This window comes from Morone saxatilis, unplaced genomic scaffold, assembly GCF_004916995.1.
Source record: "Morone saxatilis isolate NCDOM2014 unplaced genomic scaffold, NCSU_SB_2.0 Contig15, whole genome shotgun sequence".
NCBI classification, from domain to species: Eukaryota; Metazoa; Chordata; class Actinopteri; family Moronidae; genus Morone; species Morone saxatilis.
Window position 1 is genome coordinate 17,752,574 of NW_023339707.1, and position 16,301 is coordinate 17,768,874.

A 16,301-nucleotide genomic window follows, 5' to 3' on the forward strand; every position below is an offset into this window, starting at 1 on the left:
TGTGTGTGTGTGTTTGTGTCAAGGTATGGTATTAAAACAGTGATCAACCTACAGATACCTGGTGAACATGCCAGCTGTGGAAAGCCTCTGGAGCCAGAAAGTGGCTTCTCATACCGCCCAGAGGTCTTCATGGAAAACAACAGTAAGTGCTTCGGACAATATTTCTTGATAAATCTGTATTGTTGCTCAGGTATAACTTAAAACAACTTACCATTTCAGTTTATTTCTACAATTTTGGCTGGAGTGACTATGGAGTGGCCAACCTCACCACTGTTCTGGACATGGTGAAGGTCATGGCCTTTTCACTGCAGGAGGGAAGGATAGCAGTCCACTGTCACGCTGGTCTCGGAAGAACAGGTAGCTTTGTAGGGAATGTTAGAGTATAGAGTATTTTGACTTTCAGAACAGTTTGAGCTTTCATCTGCACAATCTGAAACACAATGAAGGGTTTCTCCTTTCTTCCCTCCAGGTGTGCTGTTAGCAAGTTTCTTGGCCTACGCTACCAGGATGACTGCAAACCAGGCTATTTTATATGTACGTGCTAAGCGCCCCAATTCCATCCAGACCCGAGGTCAGCTGCGTTGCGTCAGAGAGTTTGTACAGTTCCTTGCCCCTTTGAGGAGTGTGTTTTCCTGTGCTGAGCCTCGATACAATCCAGTCACCCTGTCCCAGTATCTGAACCGCCAGAGACACATACTGCATGGCTATGAGAGGAAGCAGCTGAGGCACCTGCCAAAGATTGTCCAGGTAGTGTCTAGACTGCTGGTGGACATTGCAGAAAATCGAGAGGTGATCGAGGAAGACATTCTGGAGGCCCCAGATATTGATGACATAGAGATGACTCTTAACGTCATTGAGCAGATGGGCCCTGAGCTTGCAAAGGAGCCACGCTTACCAGGTACGCCCACCTTACCCAGGCATTTCAACGAGCCGGCCATCTTCTACCATCGCAAAAGTCTGAGCTACAGTGAGTCTGACTTGAGACGACTGGGCTCACAGCTCAACCTCCTCACACAACCTCTTGGCTCTTTGTCACAAAGTAATGTTGAAATGTCCATTTCCCCAACCATAACGGCTCTCCCTGCAAACCAGCGGCAGCGTTGCAATAGCAACATGTCTGACATCTCATACAGCTCAACAGGCTCACTCTGGCAAGCCAAAAATGTAGAAAAACAAAAAGATGGATCCATTCTGTTGAAGAAAGTGCAGCAGAAAAAGATCCAACGTAGTGAGTCTGTGGGAAACAGTGAACCTACCAAAAAGGGTAGCATGTTGTCCAGGTGGAAGGCAGAAAAGAGGGAAGAGTTAGCAATGAATGGGATGAACTGCAAAGAGGAGCATTCAGAGAAGTCGGAGGTGCCCTTCATCACCCTGCAGTCAGAGTTGTCTCTGGACGCCAGGAGGTTGCTAGTGGCACAGGCACTGGCAGTAGACCTTTTTCTTGATGGAGAAGAAGAGCACAAGAACAAAGTCTTGGCCTGGCAGGTAAATGACCCATACTAGTGATGTGGTGGTATTTTGTAGAAATGGAGGGCATGCGTGTATAATAGCATTAAAAATTATGCTTGAATTTGTACACCACAAAGACTGATGTAATGTGTCAGTTACATACAGCTGCTGGATATTCAGACTATGACAGACTACAATTATGGATTATTCCATGCACCCTACTCCAAAAGTCGCAGTCCTTCTACTGACATTACATTTTACTTTAAGTTGTCTAGTTGATTTGAACAATTACCTTTCCTAATTAGAAGTGAAGGACAGCTCAATAACAACACACATTAATCCACACAGTGACTGGTACATGGCATTCAAAATTCTTATTAAAATAATTTGTACTCAGTGATTCATGAAGGTAACTGAATGTTTCTGAATAAGGTGCCTCAGTCACATACTGGCAGACAGGGTCTAACATGCAGAATGCCCGAATGTGTGCAGGCAGAACTGAACCAAGGTGGTGGCTGGGAAAGGCTGTGTATGGAGCGGGATCCTTTCATCCTCACTGGGCTCATGTGGGCCTGGCTGGAGCAACTCAAAGAGCCAGTCATTTCCATCCAGGAAGCCAAAGCCTTAAACCCTCACAACACTGATCCTCAAAGTGTCCTCAACACACTCGACCAGGTCAGTGCATACTGCTGATTCACATTTGAAACGATAATAGTACTACAATGAATTACCTGGAAAATAACATATACAACATACAACAAATATATATTTTAGTTTTACCCTAATTTTCATCTCTTCCTAGGCCTCTAAAGAAACACTGATGTGCATACTAGATTGTATGGCTCATATGCTGTTGATACCAGAAAAGGTTGAAAATGCATTCCTGAATCGTACAATCAAGGCTTTCACTTGGGTAAGAAATCCAGTACCTGCAATTTTTTGGGAGTAATGTCAACAGTGTAATTCATTCCCTCCTCATCGTGGTTTTTGTTTCAAGTATCTGAGAGTCTTGTTTGCCTTTGAACAGATGAAAAACGACTCAGACGATGGAAGCAGAGTGTACGAGTCTTTGACTACAGTCCTACGTTGTGTCCTTGAGGAGATGAGATGTGTGGCCATCGAAGCAGATGAGGCGCTTGTGTCTCCTTTCTGTGTATAGGTACTACCAATCATGGTAAATGTAGTGTAGTGCTTGGGGTATGAAAGAGACAAGGATGCTTTTGTGCCTTGCAACAAAATGATTTATTATGTAATAACTGATTTTGTCAATGTGGGCTTAAGATAAACACTTATGATATGTAGAGCATTGACACTAATACGTAACTATTTTCTTACCTCAGTAGTGAGTGGAGGTAACACATTGAAGAACAGGTGACCAAGATATATTTAGCTATACATTATGCCTTAAGACTGGTCACAACAACATCAACACTGACATGCCTCAGCTCAAAAAGTATAGTTATAGAATATTATCTTTATACCTTCTCATTTCTTAACAAGCTTGTTGTTCACACGTTATGTCAATGCCTTTCCCATAACGTAGCATCATCTGTAATACCTAATACATTCTGTTCTTCTGTAAACATAGACTTACCAAAGAACATCCCAATGTAAGCATGTGATAATTATTACATAATAAAAGCAATTCCTCCTTCCAGTAGGTTGTACAACCTGCTCACTGGTAGGCACCTTTTGTGGAACAGTGATGCTCAGGAGGGGAAAGAATAAGCTTTTAGGACATCTTTCCCATCTTTCCCTTCTACTGAGGCCACAATGCTGGAATAGTCACAGGCAACATGAGTGAACCCTCTGGAACACATAGCATAAAGTAAAAACATTAGGAAATTACTGCTAAGGCAACATGGAGATACAGAGAAAACATTGTATTGAGCTGTATTCAGGCTGTTGCATCACTAGTAACTATTGATGCTAACTTGGCTGCTAATACATCAGACCCATGCTAAAGCATACAGCATACAGTACCTGGACATTGTGTGAGAGCCCCCGAGTAAGTGGTATCGGCTCTCCAGAGTCAACCCACGGTCTCTGTCATTTCTCCATGTCAACACTCGTAAGGACAGGTCCTGCGATGCTGTCGCTACACGAAAACGATCCTGTTAATGTGAAAACAAGACTAATTGGTCCCCTTTTCAGACACTTAAATGTGGCTCTTCACATAGAGGGTATAATGTACTGTATAAAACAAACAATTTCAATAGGTGAAGGGATATTTATTTCAATTTCAATTGAGAAAACTGCCTACCACACATATGGAAGAAATAGGCATGGTATGCTCTTTAAAGCTAGCAAGCAGGGCTCCTTTCAGAGAGTAAACCCATAGCTCCTGGTTAGCTGCCAACACTAAGCAGTTGCTGTCCTTGGCTTCTAGAAGGATGTCTGAGGACCTGCTGTTCACTGTCAAAGGGAAGGACTCCACCTGCTGGACTAAGATGAGAAGAGATTTTAAATGATTTCAGCACAAGCCAGGAAAAATCCAACCTTTAAACTGTATATTATAGGATTTACTTTGCGATATGGAGCTGTCATAGAGTATACCTTTTTATTTATATATTTTGGGGTACACACTTTCACCCAATCTGTTTAACTTAAATCAATTTTAAATTATGATTTATGCACATTTCCCAGTATTACCTTTGACAAACCACAGAGAACAGGTGTCTAGAAACAAGCCCTTCCTCTTAGATTTTGAGTATCTGACAAGATAGGTACTTTTCTAATACTAAATTCCATTGTAGAAATGTCTTTGCATGCCAGTCATCCTCGGGAATAAAGAAAATACACAACTTAACTTAACAGTTTTTGTACCAGCAGTCTTGATTCACAAACTGACTGTAATTTTTGAATGGCTAATATAAGATTGCATATCACATTTAAAGCATACTAAAGTTAATCTGCACATATCTCAGTCCTCACCCTGGATCTCTGACTTGTACTTAGTCTTTTTAATGCTGACATCGAAGACAGTGAGGGCTTTGTTGTGTGGGTGCTCGTTGTGGTGGATGATGGCCAGTCTGGCAGGCTGGGTGGGTATGAAGACAGCAGCCTGGCACCCAATGACTGGCACAGATTGGCACAGAAGATCTTCGTCCTCAGACGGAAAGGTCAGACTCTCAGTGTAAATCACCTGGAAACAAACCAAAGAACACAAATCTATAAAATGTGTATTAATGTTTTATTCTTCTTATCTCTGACCACCTATTTTTTCCCACTGTGTCATTGGCACAGAGGAACAGACCAGAGCAGGAAACACAAAAGTCAGACTGTCAAAGACAACAAGAAATACCTTTGGACTTAAGTCATCATTGTCCTTGGTTCCAGCAGTGATCCATTTCTTGTCAGGTGAAACTAGCAGTATGTTGACTTTAAAGGTGTCACACACCATTACGCTGGACTTTTTAGTTAAAGCTGAATCAGCTAGTGTACACACAGATCCCTGACTGGTTCCAACCTAGATAATAAAAAGTGCACATTACTTTACTAGAAGAATTCTGTTTATTTTAAGATTTATAAAATTCTGAGGTTACTTACAGTCAAATACCAATTGTTGTTGACATTATACTGTAGTAGTGTACAATGTGGAGATGCAGTAGAAAAGGAGGCCACCTCCTGGCCAGTCTTGCCCTGCCAGGTCTTGATGAGGCCGGTGGAGTCTGCTGTGATTACAACTTCACGCTGTTCATCACTTACAATCCCTGTCAAAGGACTCTGCACAGGACTGCACCACAGGAGTTCACCCTGAGAGAAAAAAGGTGCAGCGTCAGATAAATGCCTTGCTGGGAGCATTTAATCCAGTGGCTTTTCAGCTTTTAGCCAGGGACAGGGCGGCTATTGGAGAGTAGTTACTGGAATGAAACCTGTATACACATGGCTTGCACATGATTGCGGTACATATCCCTGGTTTAGTGTAAATAAAAGGTATGAATGTAATATGATGCCTGAATTTAAACACTGCCACTTTCACTTCTGGGTTTACTTTGTGGCATCTCACATCTAACAAAAAAACTACTTGGAAATGTAAGTTTTAGACATGGACTGATAATGTGACACTGTAAATACTGTATGAAAGTCATACAATCAATATGCCACAGATTCTAAATCTAGAATCTAAAATAGAAAACACGTATGTAACCAAACTTTCTGCATTGGTACAAATACTTTTGGCATGATTATACTGAGAATGCAGGATGATATGCTGAGGGGGGTTGTTGCACTGACATTGTGGATGTTCCATGCTCGAACTGTTCCATCAGTAGAGGCGCTGCACACTGTGGCACTGCTGTTCCAGAGGTGAGGAAGCTGAGCTGAATTCTCCTGCAGGTACACAAACCCTACCACCCTGCCTGATGGATGTGTCAGATATATAAAAAATTTAAAAATAAAAAACGAGATGAGAGACACACAATGAAGTCAGGCAAAGATGACCCCAGTGAGCAAAGAGACAGCATACCTGTGTGTCCTCTGAGGCTTTTGCAGGTGTAACCTCCTGTGCGACCTTTCGTCATCTTCGCCTCTAAGTAGCAGCGTCGCAGGAAGTATCTCTTCCATGAGTGATTGACGTGTTCGCTCGACAAAACAGCAAAGTTACAGAAACTCCAGCGCTGCAGACACATCCTCCTGAAGTCGGCATACAGAAGTGGATGTTTACACAGCATTTATTTTTATTTATGTCTCTGACGCTATACATTAAAGTATAGACAAAGCTCACCTCCATAGCCAAGGAGTCTCTGCAACTTCATGCCAATCCTACAAACATATCGGACACAAATCAGACACTTTTCACTGGAATATGTTCGCTCTTATTGCACGGCTGAGGCTTACTTCCGCAAGTTGGACGCTGCTCACCTTACACACACTGGAGGCACTGATTAAGTCTTCCTCTGTCAGGAATGTAAAGATATGAATTAGACAATCGTCGATCAAGTGCGGGGGTTGAAGGTCCATACTGGCATCAATATTTTCGCACCCCGGCCCTCACTGATTATGGCCCTCCTGCATGTCAAAGAGGGTGCGGTTTTTTTGGGGGGGCAAGCTACGGAAAGAATACAGGGACATGGGATGGTATGTTTGCCTTTAGCCTGCAAGGTCTCCACTGCACCACCAGATGTCGCCATTATAAAAGCGAGGGGATCCAGAGAAACGTCCAGGCCCGAGAGGCAGTGCAGGTAGCGCGCATCAGATGCATTATAAAACCGAGAAGTGGATGAATTCCATTATTTATTTATTTTTAATTAACACTAAAGGACATAAATGTATGTGTCAAATATTATAAAAGTGGGATTTAACCACCTGTTACCTGACAGTGAAAGCAGCATTCAGTCTGAGGAGATAATAATGTATCTACTTTAAGAAAAAAACAATGCATCTTACTTTCTTTGTCTTTGTTTTAATATTGTTTATCTGCAGCTTTCTGGTGATGCTTCTGTTTTGCAAGTGTTTAAAAAATATTGTTAATTTCAGTGAAGCAAAACTGGCAACATCTGCGTAAAAATGAGCTTATGGCCAAATTATCTTGAGCCCTGACCCACTTAAAAACCAAATAAAAAGCCATCCCAATCAGTCAAGGTGAATTCACAGCAGAGGAGTGCGTGTGTATGAGTGTGTGTGATTCAGCCCTGGCGGGATTCTTCAGCAGGGCCCCATCCTGTGAACACGCCCCAGATAGATGAGCCAGATATATAGCCAAGACCTGCGGGTAGCAGAGGAACTGTGAGAAAGAGAGATAATCGCACTTGCTCTCCCCAAGGGTTACCTGTGACACCCTCGCAATGACAAGAGGGCCCAGCGAAAGGGGGCCACGTAAAAGGAGTTTGGATGATACCCTAGCCGGCATTTTGTAAAAGTTCCACAGCGTGTACTATTTTTTTTTATATATGCTTTTCGTCATTTTGGAGTTCCTTTGGAGTTACCTGTGCTGTGATCGATCGGAGAATAAGAGAACCGAGTTATTCATCAGCTACAGATCGTTGCATGAAACTGAGAGCGGGGCCGCAATGAGTCGGAGAACACGACGCTGGATTTTAAGAGTTTTACTTTGTCTAGGAATTGTTTATTTGAAAATTGGGTGAGCCGCGCTTATTTGACTCCTCATTAGTTTGTTGTTATCACCAAACGCAAAATTCTTGGAATAACTGATGAGATTTTTTTACCTGTTGTTGGTCCTTCAAAAGCGCCTATTGTGTCCCATATTTGCTACAAAGTAGGTGGTTGATTTTATAAACGATAAATAAAACATTAAGGGAAGAGCGTTAACTTATCTCAGACGCGTGGCAACTGAGTGCTTATCACTTAATGACATTATCTTCATCATACCTTTAATGGTTGGTAAAACGCATGCTGGAATAATAATTAAAAGTATCTGCGACTTTAGTCTAGCCTTTAATTTTACAGAATTAGTCTAGAAGTGCACCTTAACCCAGCCATTTTATACAATATAATCTCTTCTAAAGTGAAAGGAATAGTTTTGGTGATTATTTCTACTGTTAAAATGCAATCATCCCATTAAAACTGTCTGGTGGTACAGGGATGCATTAAATACTTAGATTATGACAATCAGGTGCTATTTAAAAAACAGCGTAAACGCATTTGATTTTAAAAGTTGTGGAAAAGTATGGGAACTCTCAAACTTTAATAACCAACAGCCATAATATTTGAATGTAAAATATAAATGGTTGATGGCTACTTTTTCTCAGTCATGTCCATCTTCCATTCACAGTGGCTTCTCGTCGGTGGTGGCCCTAGGTGCGAGCATAATCTGTAACAAGATCCCCGGTTTGGCCCCCAGACAACGGATTATCTGCCAGAGTCGCCCCGATGCCATTATCGTCATCGGAGAGGGAGCCCAAATGGGCATCAACGAGTGTCAGTTTCAGTTCAAAAACGGGCGCTGGAACTGCTCTGCGCTTGGAGAGAGGACAGTCTTCGGAAAAGAGTTGAAAGTGGGTATGTTGCTGTCTGTTAACGTTTGTTTACAATTTGAAACTTTTTTCAAATTTCAGCAGTAAACACAATTTATCACCTCGCACCTCGATGCGCATTTGTGCGCGTTGTGCGTAATAGCGCACATTCTTTGGCTCCTTTGTAATTTCTCCTAAAATTGTTCATATTAACAAACCGCAGTGCCAAAGTTTATTGTATAATTTAGGTCTATCAAGAAGTTAAATTATGACTTAAGAAAATGCCTTTGAAAAATAAAAATGGCATCTATTTGTAAAGTTATGACCTTGGCATAGATCATTTCCCATATATCTTACAAAACATATTCTAATAGCGGTTTTCTTAAATGATGACATAAATGATCATCTGGCCTGCATTATTGCATCTATGGTATAAGGAGCATCCCATAAGGAGCCAGTGTCATTTACATCAGGCCTAGTTTTGCTCTAGACTTTTCATTGAGTAGGGCTTTCTGAGCATGTATAAAAGGTATCTGAAGCCAGCACTGTAACAAAGGTCTTGTGAATGTTTGCAGCCTTTCCTTTCAGCCTGGCAGAGTCTCTGGAGACGCATTTTCACTGGTCTTTATCCTGTCTAGTGATGGGTGCTGTGGCTCTCACTGTAAGAACGTAGCTCTTACCACGGGTATAAGTTACAGTGTGGCAAAGCCAAGAGGAAAGCAAGACCTGAAAGTACTAAATTAGAGAAACAAATTAGTTCAAATCAATGTTCCTAGTGCTGAAACAAAAGTCTCCTATAAAGAGTGGATTAACATCAGTGGATGCTGAATTATGGCTTGAGTTTTGTGGCTTGTTTGTTGGCTACAAACTAATAAAGTGGATTACAGATTGTTGTAAATCGAGAATATCAATACCAGGAAGAGCTAGGTTTAATGAAATATAATGACATTTTGTGTAATGATGCTTTTATAGCCCTAGTCAGTGAGTAAGGAGTTTGATAGCCAGATAATGTTTTCATAAAAACACACAAAAAAATTTAGATATTGTAAGGCCTAGGCCAGAACTATTGAAACAAAACACAATGGCCAGTAGCTTGGACCAGCTGTTTGGGGCCATCTTGCCTGTTGCTGTTGGAAAGAAAGGATTATCTCTTCATGCTGTTGAAATGAAAACAGTGGTGTTTGACAATCTGTTCCTTTATGAATGAGTGGTTTTAGCTCATCAAGAGTCTTGGTCTGTGTTTCAAAGACAGGAGTTTAAGTCTATGGCTTGGACAGCCATACCGAATAGATTGGTTTCACTGATCAGATTAGCGTAGAAGGGCAATGGCTGTAAATGAATGCCATTGTTGATGCCTAGGCTGAGTGGAGCAGTAGAGCTTGCAATTGTTCTTAAAGCGAAGGAAGAATGACCAGTGAACTGACATAATGCGTATCTGTAATGCAAGGTGCATCAGCTTTGAGCCATTTTAGGCCTCAACTGTGTTTGCACTGTGTAGTTACACTAAGCTGTATGAGATGAGGTCCATATAAAGAGGCTGGATACTGAGAGGTGCATGACTCTGCAGAGATGAAAGAGAAACATACATGGCCAGTGAACTGACACTTCTTGTTCAACTTATACAGGCTTTTGAATTCTACTCTCTTTTTAATATCTTCCACTTCTCATTACAAGGTTATGAAGAATACATACCATCTCTTGTGGTGAACCCATGCACTCAGAACTGCAGGGGAAAAATTAACAACGGTGCAGTCAGAACTGGCTGACTGCACTGACACACCTTCTTTTTTGGCTTGGAGCCCATCAAGTCTATAAAAACGTCCACATAATTGATGCCTCAATATGAGTTTTTTTTTTCAATGGCAAGGGCACACATCCAAGATGTTTATCAAAAACATGGCAGCTTTACATAGTGGTGGCAGGAGGAAGCACAAAGAAAGTATGATGTTTGTTTTGAACAAACAGAGACGAGGAGTTTATTTACACATAGATATGATGGATGTTACAACTAGGAGTTTCCTGTTTGCATGATAATGAATCTCAGATTTGAAAATTAAAACATATTACTTGTTTCTGCATGTTCATTACTCTATGGACCCTCCACATTGTATTAGAAGGAAATATTATTGCTTTGTTTGCATACTATAAGGCTTTTATAGTAAGAGTATTGCAGAGTAAGATATATTAGACTTACTCAGTGATTTCTTCTCAGCTTATTATTTGACTGGAAAACTTAGTGTCAGGATCTGTCTACAATAGTCGTGTCAGATTAACCTTCAGTTATTTGTCGATATTTCCGTGTGTGTAAATGATTTGTTAGCTGGACTTAGGGCAAGATAACAGCAGGATGAAGATTCTGATGTCAGTGCCTTATAAGTTTACACAGAATGTGACAGTTTCTGAACAGATCAATAGCCCTTCCTTGCCGACAACCCTCTTATTCATACTGCTTTGTTGACTATACTGCCAGCAGCCATTTTGGTTCACAAGCAGGACAGTTTACAGGTCAGATTTCAAAACACTGCAGCCCTTGAGTCATATGTCAGTAAGACTGTGATGTAAGCACACATACTGTTAATAATTAATCTCGTTTTCCTATTTAAAAGTCCTGTTACGTACTTATTGTATTTTCCTTAGACAGAGGAGAAACACCATAACATTCTCTGTTTCAAAAAATCTCTATGCAACATTTTATACATCAGCTTTTTTTCCTGCTCCGTTAGGCAGTAAAGAGGCTGCGTTCACCTACGCCATCATTGCCGCAGGGGTGGCCCATGCCATTACAGCCGCTTGTACACAGGGTAACCTGAGTGACTGTAGCTGTGACAAGGAGAAGCAGGGTTTCTACAGTAAAGACCAAGGCTGGAAGTGGGGAGGCTGCTCGGCAGACATCAGCTATGGCCTGCACCTCTCCAAAGTATTCATCGATGCTCGGGAGGTCAAACAGAATGCAAGGACACTCATGAACCTCCATAATAATGAGGTGGGACGCAAGGTAAGTGATTAGAAATATGAGTATGTCTCATTATTCAGCACAATGACTATATAAAGTGACGACTACATGTGATGGTGAACCGGTGGTTAACTAGTCTAAGGTTGGCCTCAGTAGCTACTAACAGTCTCTGCCAAAGATCTGGGAAGTGGGGCCAAGATTGGACAAGCAGTTGAATAAAAGACTGCTTTTAGGGGAAGAGCAGTGTAAGTGGCAGGGTTTGATTACAACCCAGATCTCTGCACTGAAAACAGATTGACACTGTACAAAAAGGCATTAGCCCACTCCCCCACATGCTTTGCACCATTGGGACAGTATACAGTTACCTTTATGACAATCCACACCCACAATTTCTCTAACATCATCAACCCACATCAGGTGCAATGTGCTTGTACATGCACCACAGGGGTGTTTACTGTTTGGTTACTAGGTTTGATCATCACTGATTTGTATGTGTCTCCGTTGCTGTATAGATGACTGTAGTTATATACACTCCACCTGCATACTGACTCTAATATACAGTTTCAACTTAATGGTTAGGGATATGGTCCACATTGGATTATGGATCAATCAATATACGATGTAACTGGTAATGCCTACAGTGAGATGATAATAAAATAATATTCTTTTTATTTTAAGCTAAAGTTAAATTAAGAGTATTACAAAATAAAAATGGAACAAGAGACAACAATAATATGATAAAATACAAAGAAGAGAAAATGAGCAAGAAGGGATGGTTTACATGATGTGTTGACCTGCTCATTTGATGTTTTTTCTGCATGCATGGCTGCAGAACACTGCAAAGTGACAAAGAGACTCCAGTAAGTCTAGAGGTTAGAGATTGAGTGGAATGATGTGCCAAAAAGCTAAAGTGAGGTAGGAGTTAGTGAAGAATAAGGAAGCAGCTTTGCCCAAGTTAACTCATATCCTCTCTCTCTGTCTCACCGTGCCAAAGCAGCCTGATTCACACAACCAACACGTCCATCCCCACACTGGCTGAAAGGCCTCCTCACACACAATTGTACCTAGTAGATCATTTTCTATGTGCGTTTCAGGACCATGAATTCAAATTGGTTTATCTGGACAGCTAAATTGCCTCCCAGGGAAAAAAAAGACTGCAATTGTGGATTCAAACTTTGCACGGTTTTCCTCTGTTTCTCTTCTTTCTGCTAATAAATGGCCTCTCTGTTTTGATAGCTAGCCCCCCTCTTCCTTTATTTATGCTAATCAAAAGCAGTGACACTGAGCAGGAGCGCCGTTCACAGCTCCCTGATCGAAGACGGCCAGACAAAGGCTGTCACAAGTGTTGGTCACAGAACAACTGATGGATTAGGGAGTTGAAGCCAAGGGTTTTATGAAGTGGTTTGCTCAGAGAAAAGTAGTTTTCTTTTTGGGTTCTTGTTCACACGTCTGTATTTGGGTTTTATCGTTGTAGTTTACTTGCCAAGAACACAGAGGCATAAATATCTCGTCAATGGCTTTAGAAGACCATATTGCATACCAAACTCCTAGCATTTTAGCAAAAGGAAATTGCTATTGACCTTGCTGCTAAAGAAAATTCCAGTTTCAGTCAATGGCACTTCTCATTGTCATCAGTTCAGGGTTTAGCAGTAATCCTAGTCACTCGGCGCCTTGTACAGTCACTCTTGACATTTGTGTGTTGTGTGTGGTAACTACACACACAGAGCCTGAAATCTGATACATTATTTTGGCTTCTGTGTGTATGGTATCACACAGCAATGTGGTGGGGCTCTGTTTAATCCCCAACCATAGTGTATTTGTCAGTCACATTGTTATTAAGTTGCACGTTTGTCACTTGCCTTGAAGTGCAACAGCTGAAATGTGAATTGAGACCATCTGCAATACACCAGGGTTTTACAATAAGTAGACATTGCGTGAACTCTAATTTAATTAAATTCTGAAAAATATAAATACATATAAAAATAACACTATCAAATGCCTTTAACAGATAAAATAGTGAAATCATTATTCTAGTAAACAGCATGATAATTGGTTTAATAACCTAGTATGGCTGTTATTAACCTACCATGAGAGCGTAACTCTCACTCATCACTGGAGTGTTTTAACAGTTGCCGGTTGTTACTACAATACTAAGTTGTTTTTGTGTGTCTAGATCCTGGAGAAGAACATGCGACTGGAATGCAAGTGTCATGGTGTCTCAGGCTCCTGCACCACCAAAACCTGCTGGACTACACTTCCCAAGTTCCGCGAGCTCGGCTACATTCTCAAGGACAAGTATGCCCTTGCGGTGCACGTGGAACCAGTCAAAGCCAGCCGCCACAAGCGCCCAAAATTCCTGAAGATCAAGAAGCCTTACTCTTACCGGAAGCCCACGGATACAGACCTGGTATACATAGACAAGTCGCCTAACTACTGTGAGGCGGACCCTGTGACGGGGAGCTTGGGGACACAGGGCAGGGTGTGTAACAAAACTATTATGCAGCACATCAGTGGCTGTGACTTGATGTGCTGTGGCCGTGGATACAACACACACCAGTACTCCCGTGTCTGGCAGTGCAACTGCAAGTTTCTGTGGTGCTGCTACGTTAAATGCAACACCTGCAGTGAGAGGACAGAAGTGTACACATGCAAATGAGAATATTTATTGGATGGTGTGTGTGTGTCTGTGTGTGTTTGTGTCTGTGTGTGTGTGTGTGTGTGAGTGTGTATGTGTATGTGTGTGAATGTGAACGTGTGTGTGTCTGATGATGATGTATGTGAGCATGTGGGTTCATGACTTTGCATTTTTATGGACAAACTGGAACTTTTAAACTCTACAAGAAGGCTGTTATTACAGTCTTTTCATACATAATGAGGAACTACTCTACTGTGTATACAGTAAGCTGACGATGGGGCGTCATGATTCTTTTGCACACAAAGCTCTTCAACCCTCTTCTTGGACTGTTGTGTTTGTTGGGGTGCAATGTCGAAACAGTGCAACTAAACACCGTTAAGGGAAAAACTGTACCGTGGCATGTGGGGCTGGTGACCACGGTGTGAGTCAGTGAAGCAAAATGTCAAGACTTTAAGCTATATGGACATTTTCTGACATTTAGGAAATAGACTTTGCCAATGCAAATGAATTATGGTGGATGTGATTGCTGGGCAGAACACACTGCTGTAGTTCTCACTCTGTGCACAGATGAAATGACACAGCCATTTGTAATATTTAACATTCTGTATTTAGAAAACGAAAATAATTAATATTAATTTATTCTATAAAGAAACTACTGATTTTGTCCATTATGGATCAAAAATAACTAAATGTTGGGAGGTTTTAGTGTATTAAAGCAATCAAAACTTCCACGGTTAACACACTGGATTTGAATCTGCCTGGAATTATGAATAGAATACTGTTGTTCCAGATGAAACTGCTGTAGGCTACTCACATTGACCTTCTGACCCTCTCATGAGTTAGTCTTCCCTCTGTTTGCTGCTAGTCTAGAGAATCCCACTTGTTGAGGTAGAAGGCTATATGCTCTACTGACTGTCTTCAATGGCATTGCTTACTTCAAGCCGATTTAGCTTAACAGGACTTATTCACTGATCAAAAACACAGGCACATTTTCCACTTTTGGTAAATATTGGTTAATAGAGTATATTTTGTAAAAGCCTATTTTTATATGAATGTCTTATTTATATCTTTTGCATATTCAATGTCAAGACCTGACCCTGAGACCTGTTTTTAAATCCTTGTGAAAAAAAATCTGATATATGTTAAGTTGGCCTCTGCTGTCACTGCCATAGTTGTATATTGTAAGTGATAGGAACTGTTTATATGTGTCTATGTTCAAACGTCTGTGTTTACTGCATTTCATGACTACTACTGATGGAATACAGGAACAGAATAACACTAACAAGACATGATTTCCGTTATTGCTTTCTCATACATCCATTCTCACTCTTTCATATCATATATTAAAAAAACCTATGTAGAATGTTTGGTTTTGCAAGGATAAAATATACTTGAGCAGTTGTAATGTGCTGTAAATTGCTAGATAACAAGAAAAAATGATGTACAGTTTAAAATGAGTGAAAATTTAAGAAAAGAAATATTGACCATAAAATGTTCTTGTCATAAAGCAACGTAGAAGTGAAGTTATAGAATCTTAAAAGACATAAATTACATGAATTGTTCATAATAGAGGAATCGGTTAACTGTTGGAGTCATTACTTAAACTTTCAAGTGAACATAAAAGTAAATCTTTATTAATGCTCTTCTATAATGTGGTTTGCATCATCATTAGGCAATCGTAAAGTCATAAAATAGGGATAAATATTCTTAAATATCATACGGTCATGGAGGTAAATCAATTTTCAAAGAGCTTAGCCTACAAGTACAATGTGTGCAATACTGTTTGCCACAGAAATAGAGACGTCCTTTGAGAGGGGAAAGTTATTCAGCCTTAATTGAGGGCCCATCTTGCAGACTGGGAAGCAGTTGAATGTGTCAGAGGAGAAAAGTGTTTGTGCTCTAATGGTAGGGTACCAGTGTAATTGATGAGACCGGTCAGGCAGACTGTCACGGAGATGACTTGCTCAGTCGGGGGAGTGGGAGCTGTCAGGTGATAGATGACTCGCACATCTGCTTCATTCACTCCTGGGCCACTAGTTGCTACAACAACTCCAGTGCAGCAGAGAAAATGCAGGGCAGTCTCCAAGAGAGGCTGGCCGACATGTCAGGGAAATGTTAACGATGCTAAAGCCCACAGTCGTTACGGATTCCACTCTCATCGGCCTGGAAGTGGAGTGAGGAGACGGGCCCAAGGTGTTGACGGAAAACCTGCTCCCAATAATCCCCTGAGAGTGACAAATGTAGCCTGTAAAGTTTTCACCTGTGCTGTATTTTAGTAAATTTCCACATGGGCATTTTCCTTGTAAACTCCCCCCCTTTTTCCCTCCCCTTTTAAAAAGCTGAGACACAT

At 41.1% G+C, this 16,301-nt stretch overlaps 3 protein-coding genes across 3 annotated transcripts in view; 2 read left to right on the plus strand and 1 right to left on the minus strand.

The window, feature by feature from the left end:
* The window catches only part of ptpdc1b (protein tyrosine phosphatase domain containing 1b), a 3,248-nt gene extending 640 nt beyond the window's left edge, over positions 1 to 2,608 (plus strand). Inside the window, exons 3-8 of the mRNA XM_035655931.1 lie at positions 24 to 142; positions 220 to 357; positions 470 to 1,485; positions 1,942 to 2,124; positions 2,252 to 2,362; positions 2,477 to 2,608. Coding sequence (XP_035511824.1) covers positions 24 to 142; positions 220 to 357; positions 470 to 1,485; positions 1,942 to 2,124; positions 2,252 to 2,362; positions 2,477 to 2,608 — 1,699 coding nt within the window. The remainder of the gene's footprint in view (positions 1 to 23; positions 143 to 219; positions 358 to 469; positions 1,486 to 1,941; positions 2,125 to 2,251; positions 2,363 to 2,476) is intronic.
* Positions 2,609 to 2,674: 66 nt separating this feature from the next.
* Positions 2,675 to 6,493, minus strand: fbxw12 (F-box and WD repeat domain containing 12). Its single transcript, XM_035657570.1, has 10 exons — positions 6,313 to 6,493; positions 6,176 to 6,213; positions 5,918 to 6,084; positions 5,686 to 5,810; positions 4,999 to 5,205; positions 4,754 to 4,918; positions 4,384 to 4,594; positions 3,713 to 3,894; positions 3,433 to 3,563; positions 2,675 to 3,258 (listed from the first exon to the last, which is right to left on the minus strand). The coding sequence occupies exons 1-10, from the start codon at positions 6,409 to 6,411 to the stop codon at positions 3,159 to 3,161; spliced, it is 1,425 nt and encodes a 474-aa protein (XP_035513463.1). The 5' UTR covers positions 6,412 to 6,493; the 3' UTR covers positions 2,675 to 3,158.
* A 774-nt stretch (positions 6,494 to 7,267) lies between these two features.
* On the plus strand, positions 7,268 to 14,066 carry LOC118324468 (protein Wnt-7a). The gene is made up of 4 exons (XM_035656826.1): positions 7,268 to 7,531; positions 8,183 to 8,409; positions 11,087 to 11,358; positions 13,490 to 14,066. The coding sequence occupies exons 1-4, from the start codon at positions 7,341 to 7,343 to the stop codon at positions 13,970 to 13,972; spliced, it is 1,173 nt and encodes a 390-aa protein (XP_035512719.1). The 5' UTR covers positions 7,268 to 7,340; the 3' UTR covers positions 13,973 to 14,066.
* The last annotated feature ends 2,235 nt before the right edge of the window (positions 14,067 to 16,301 follow it).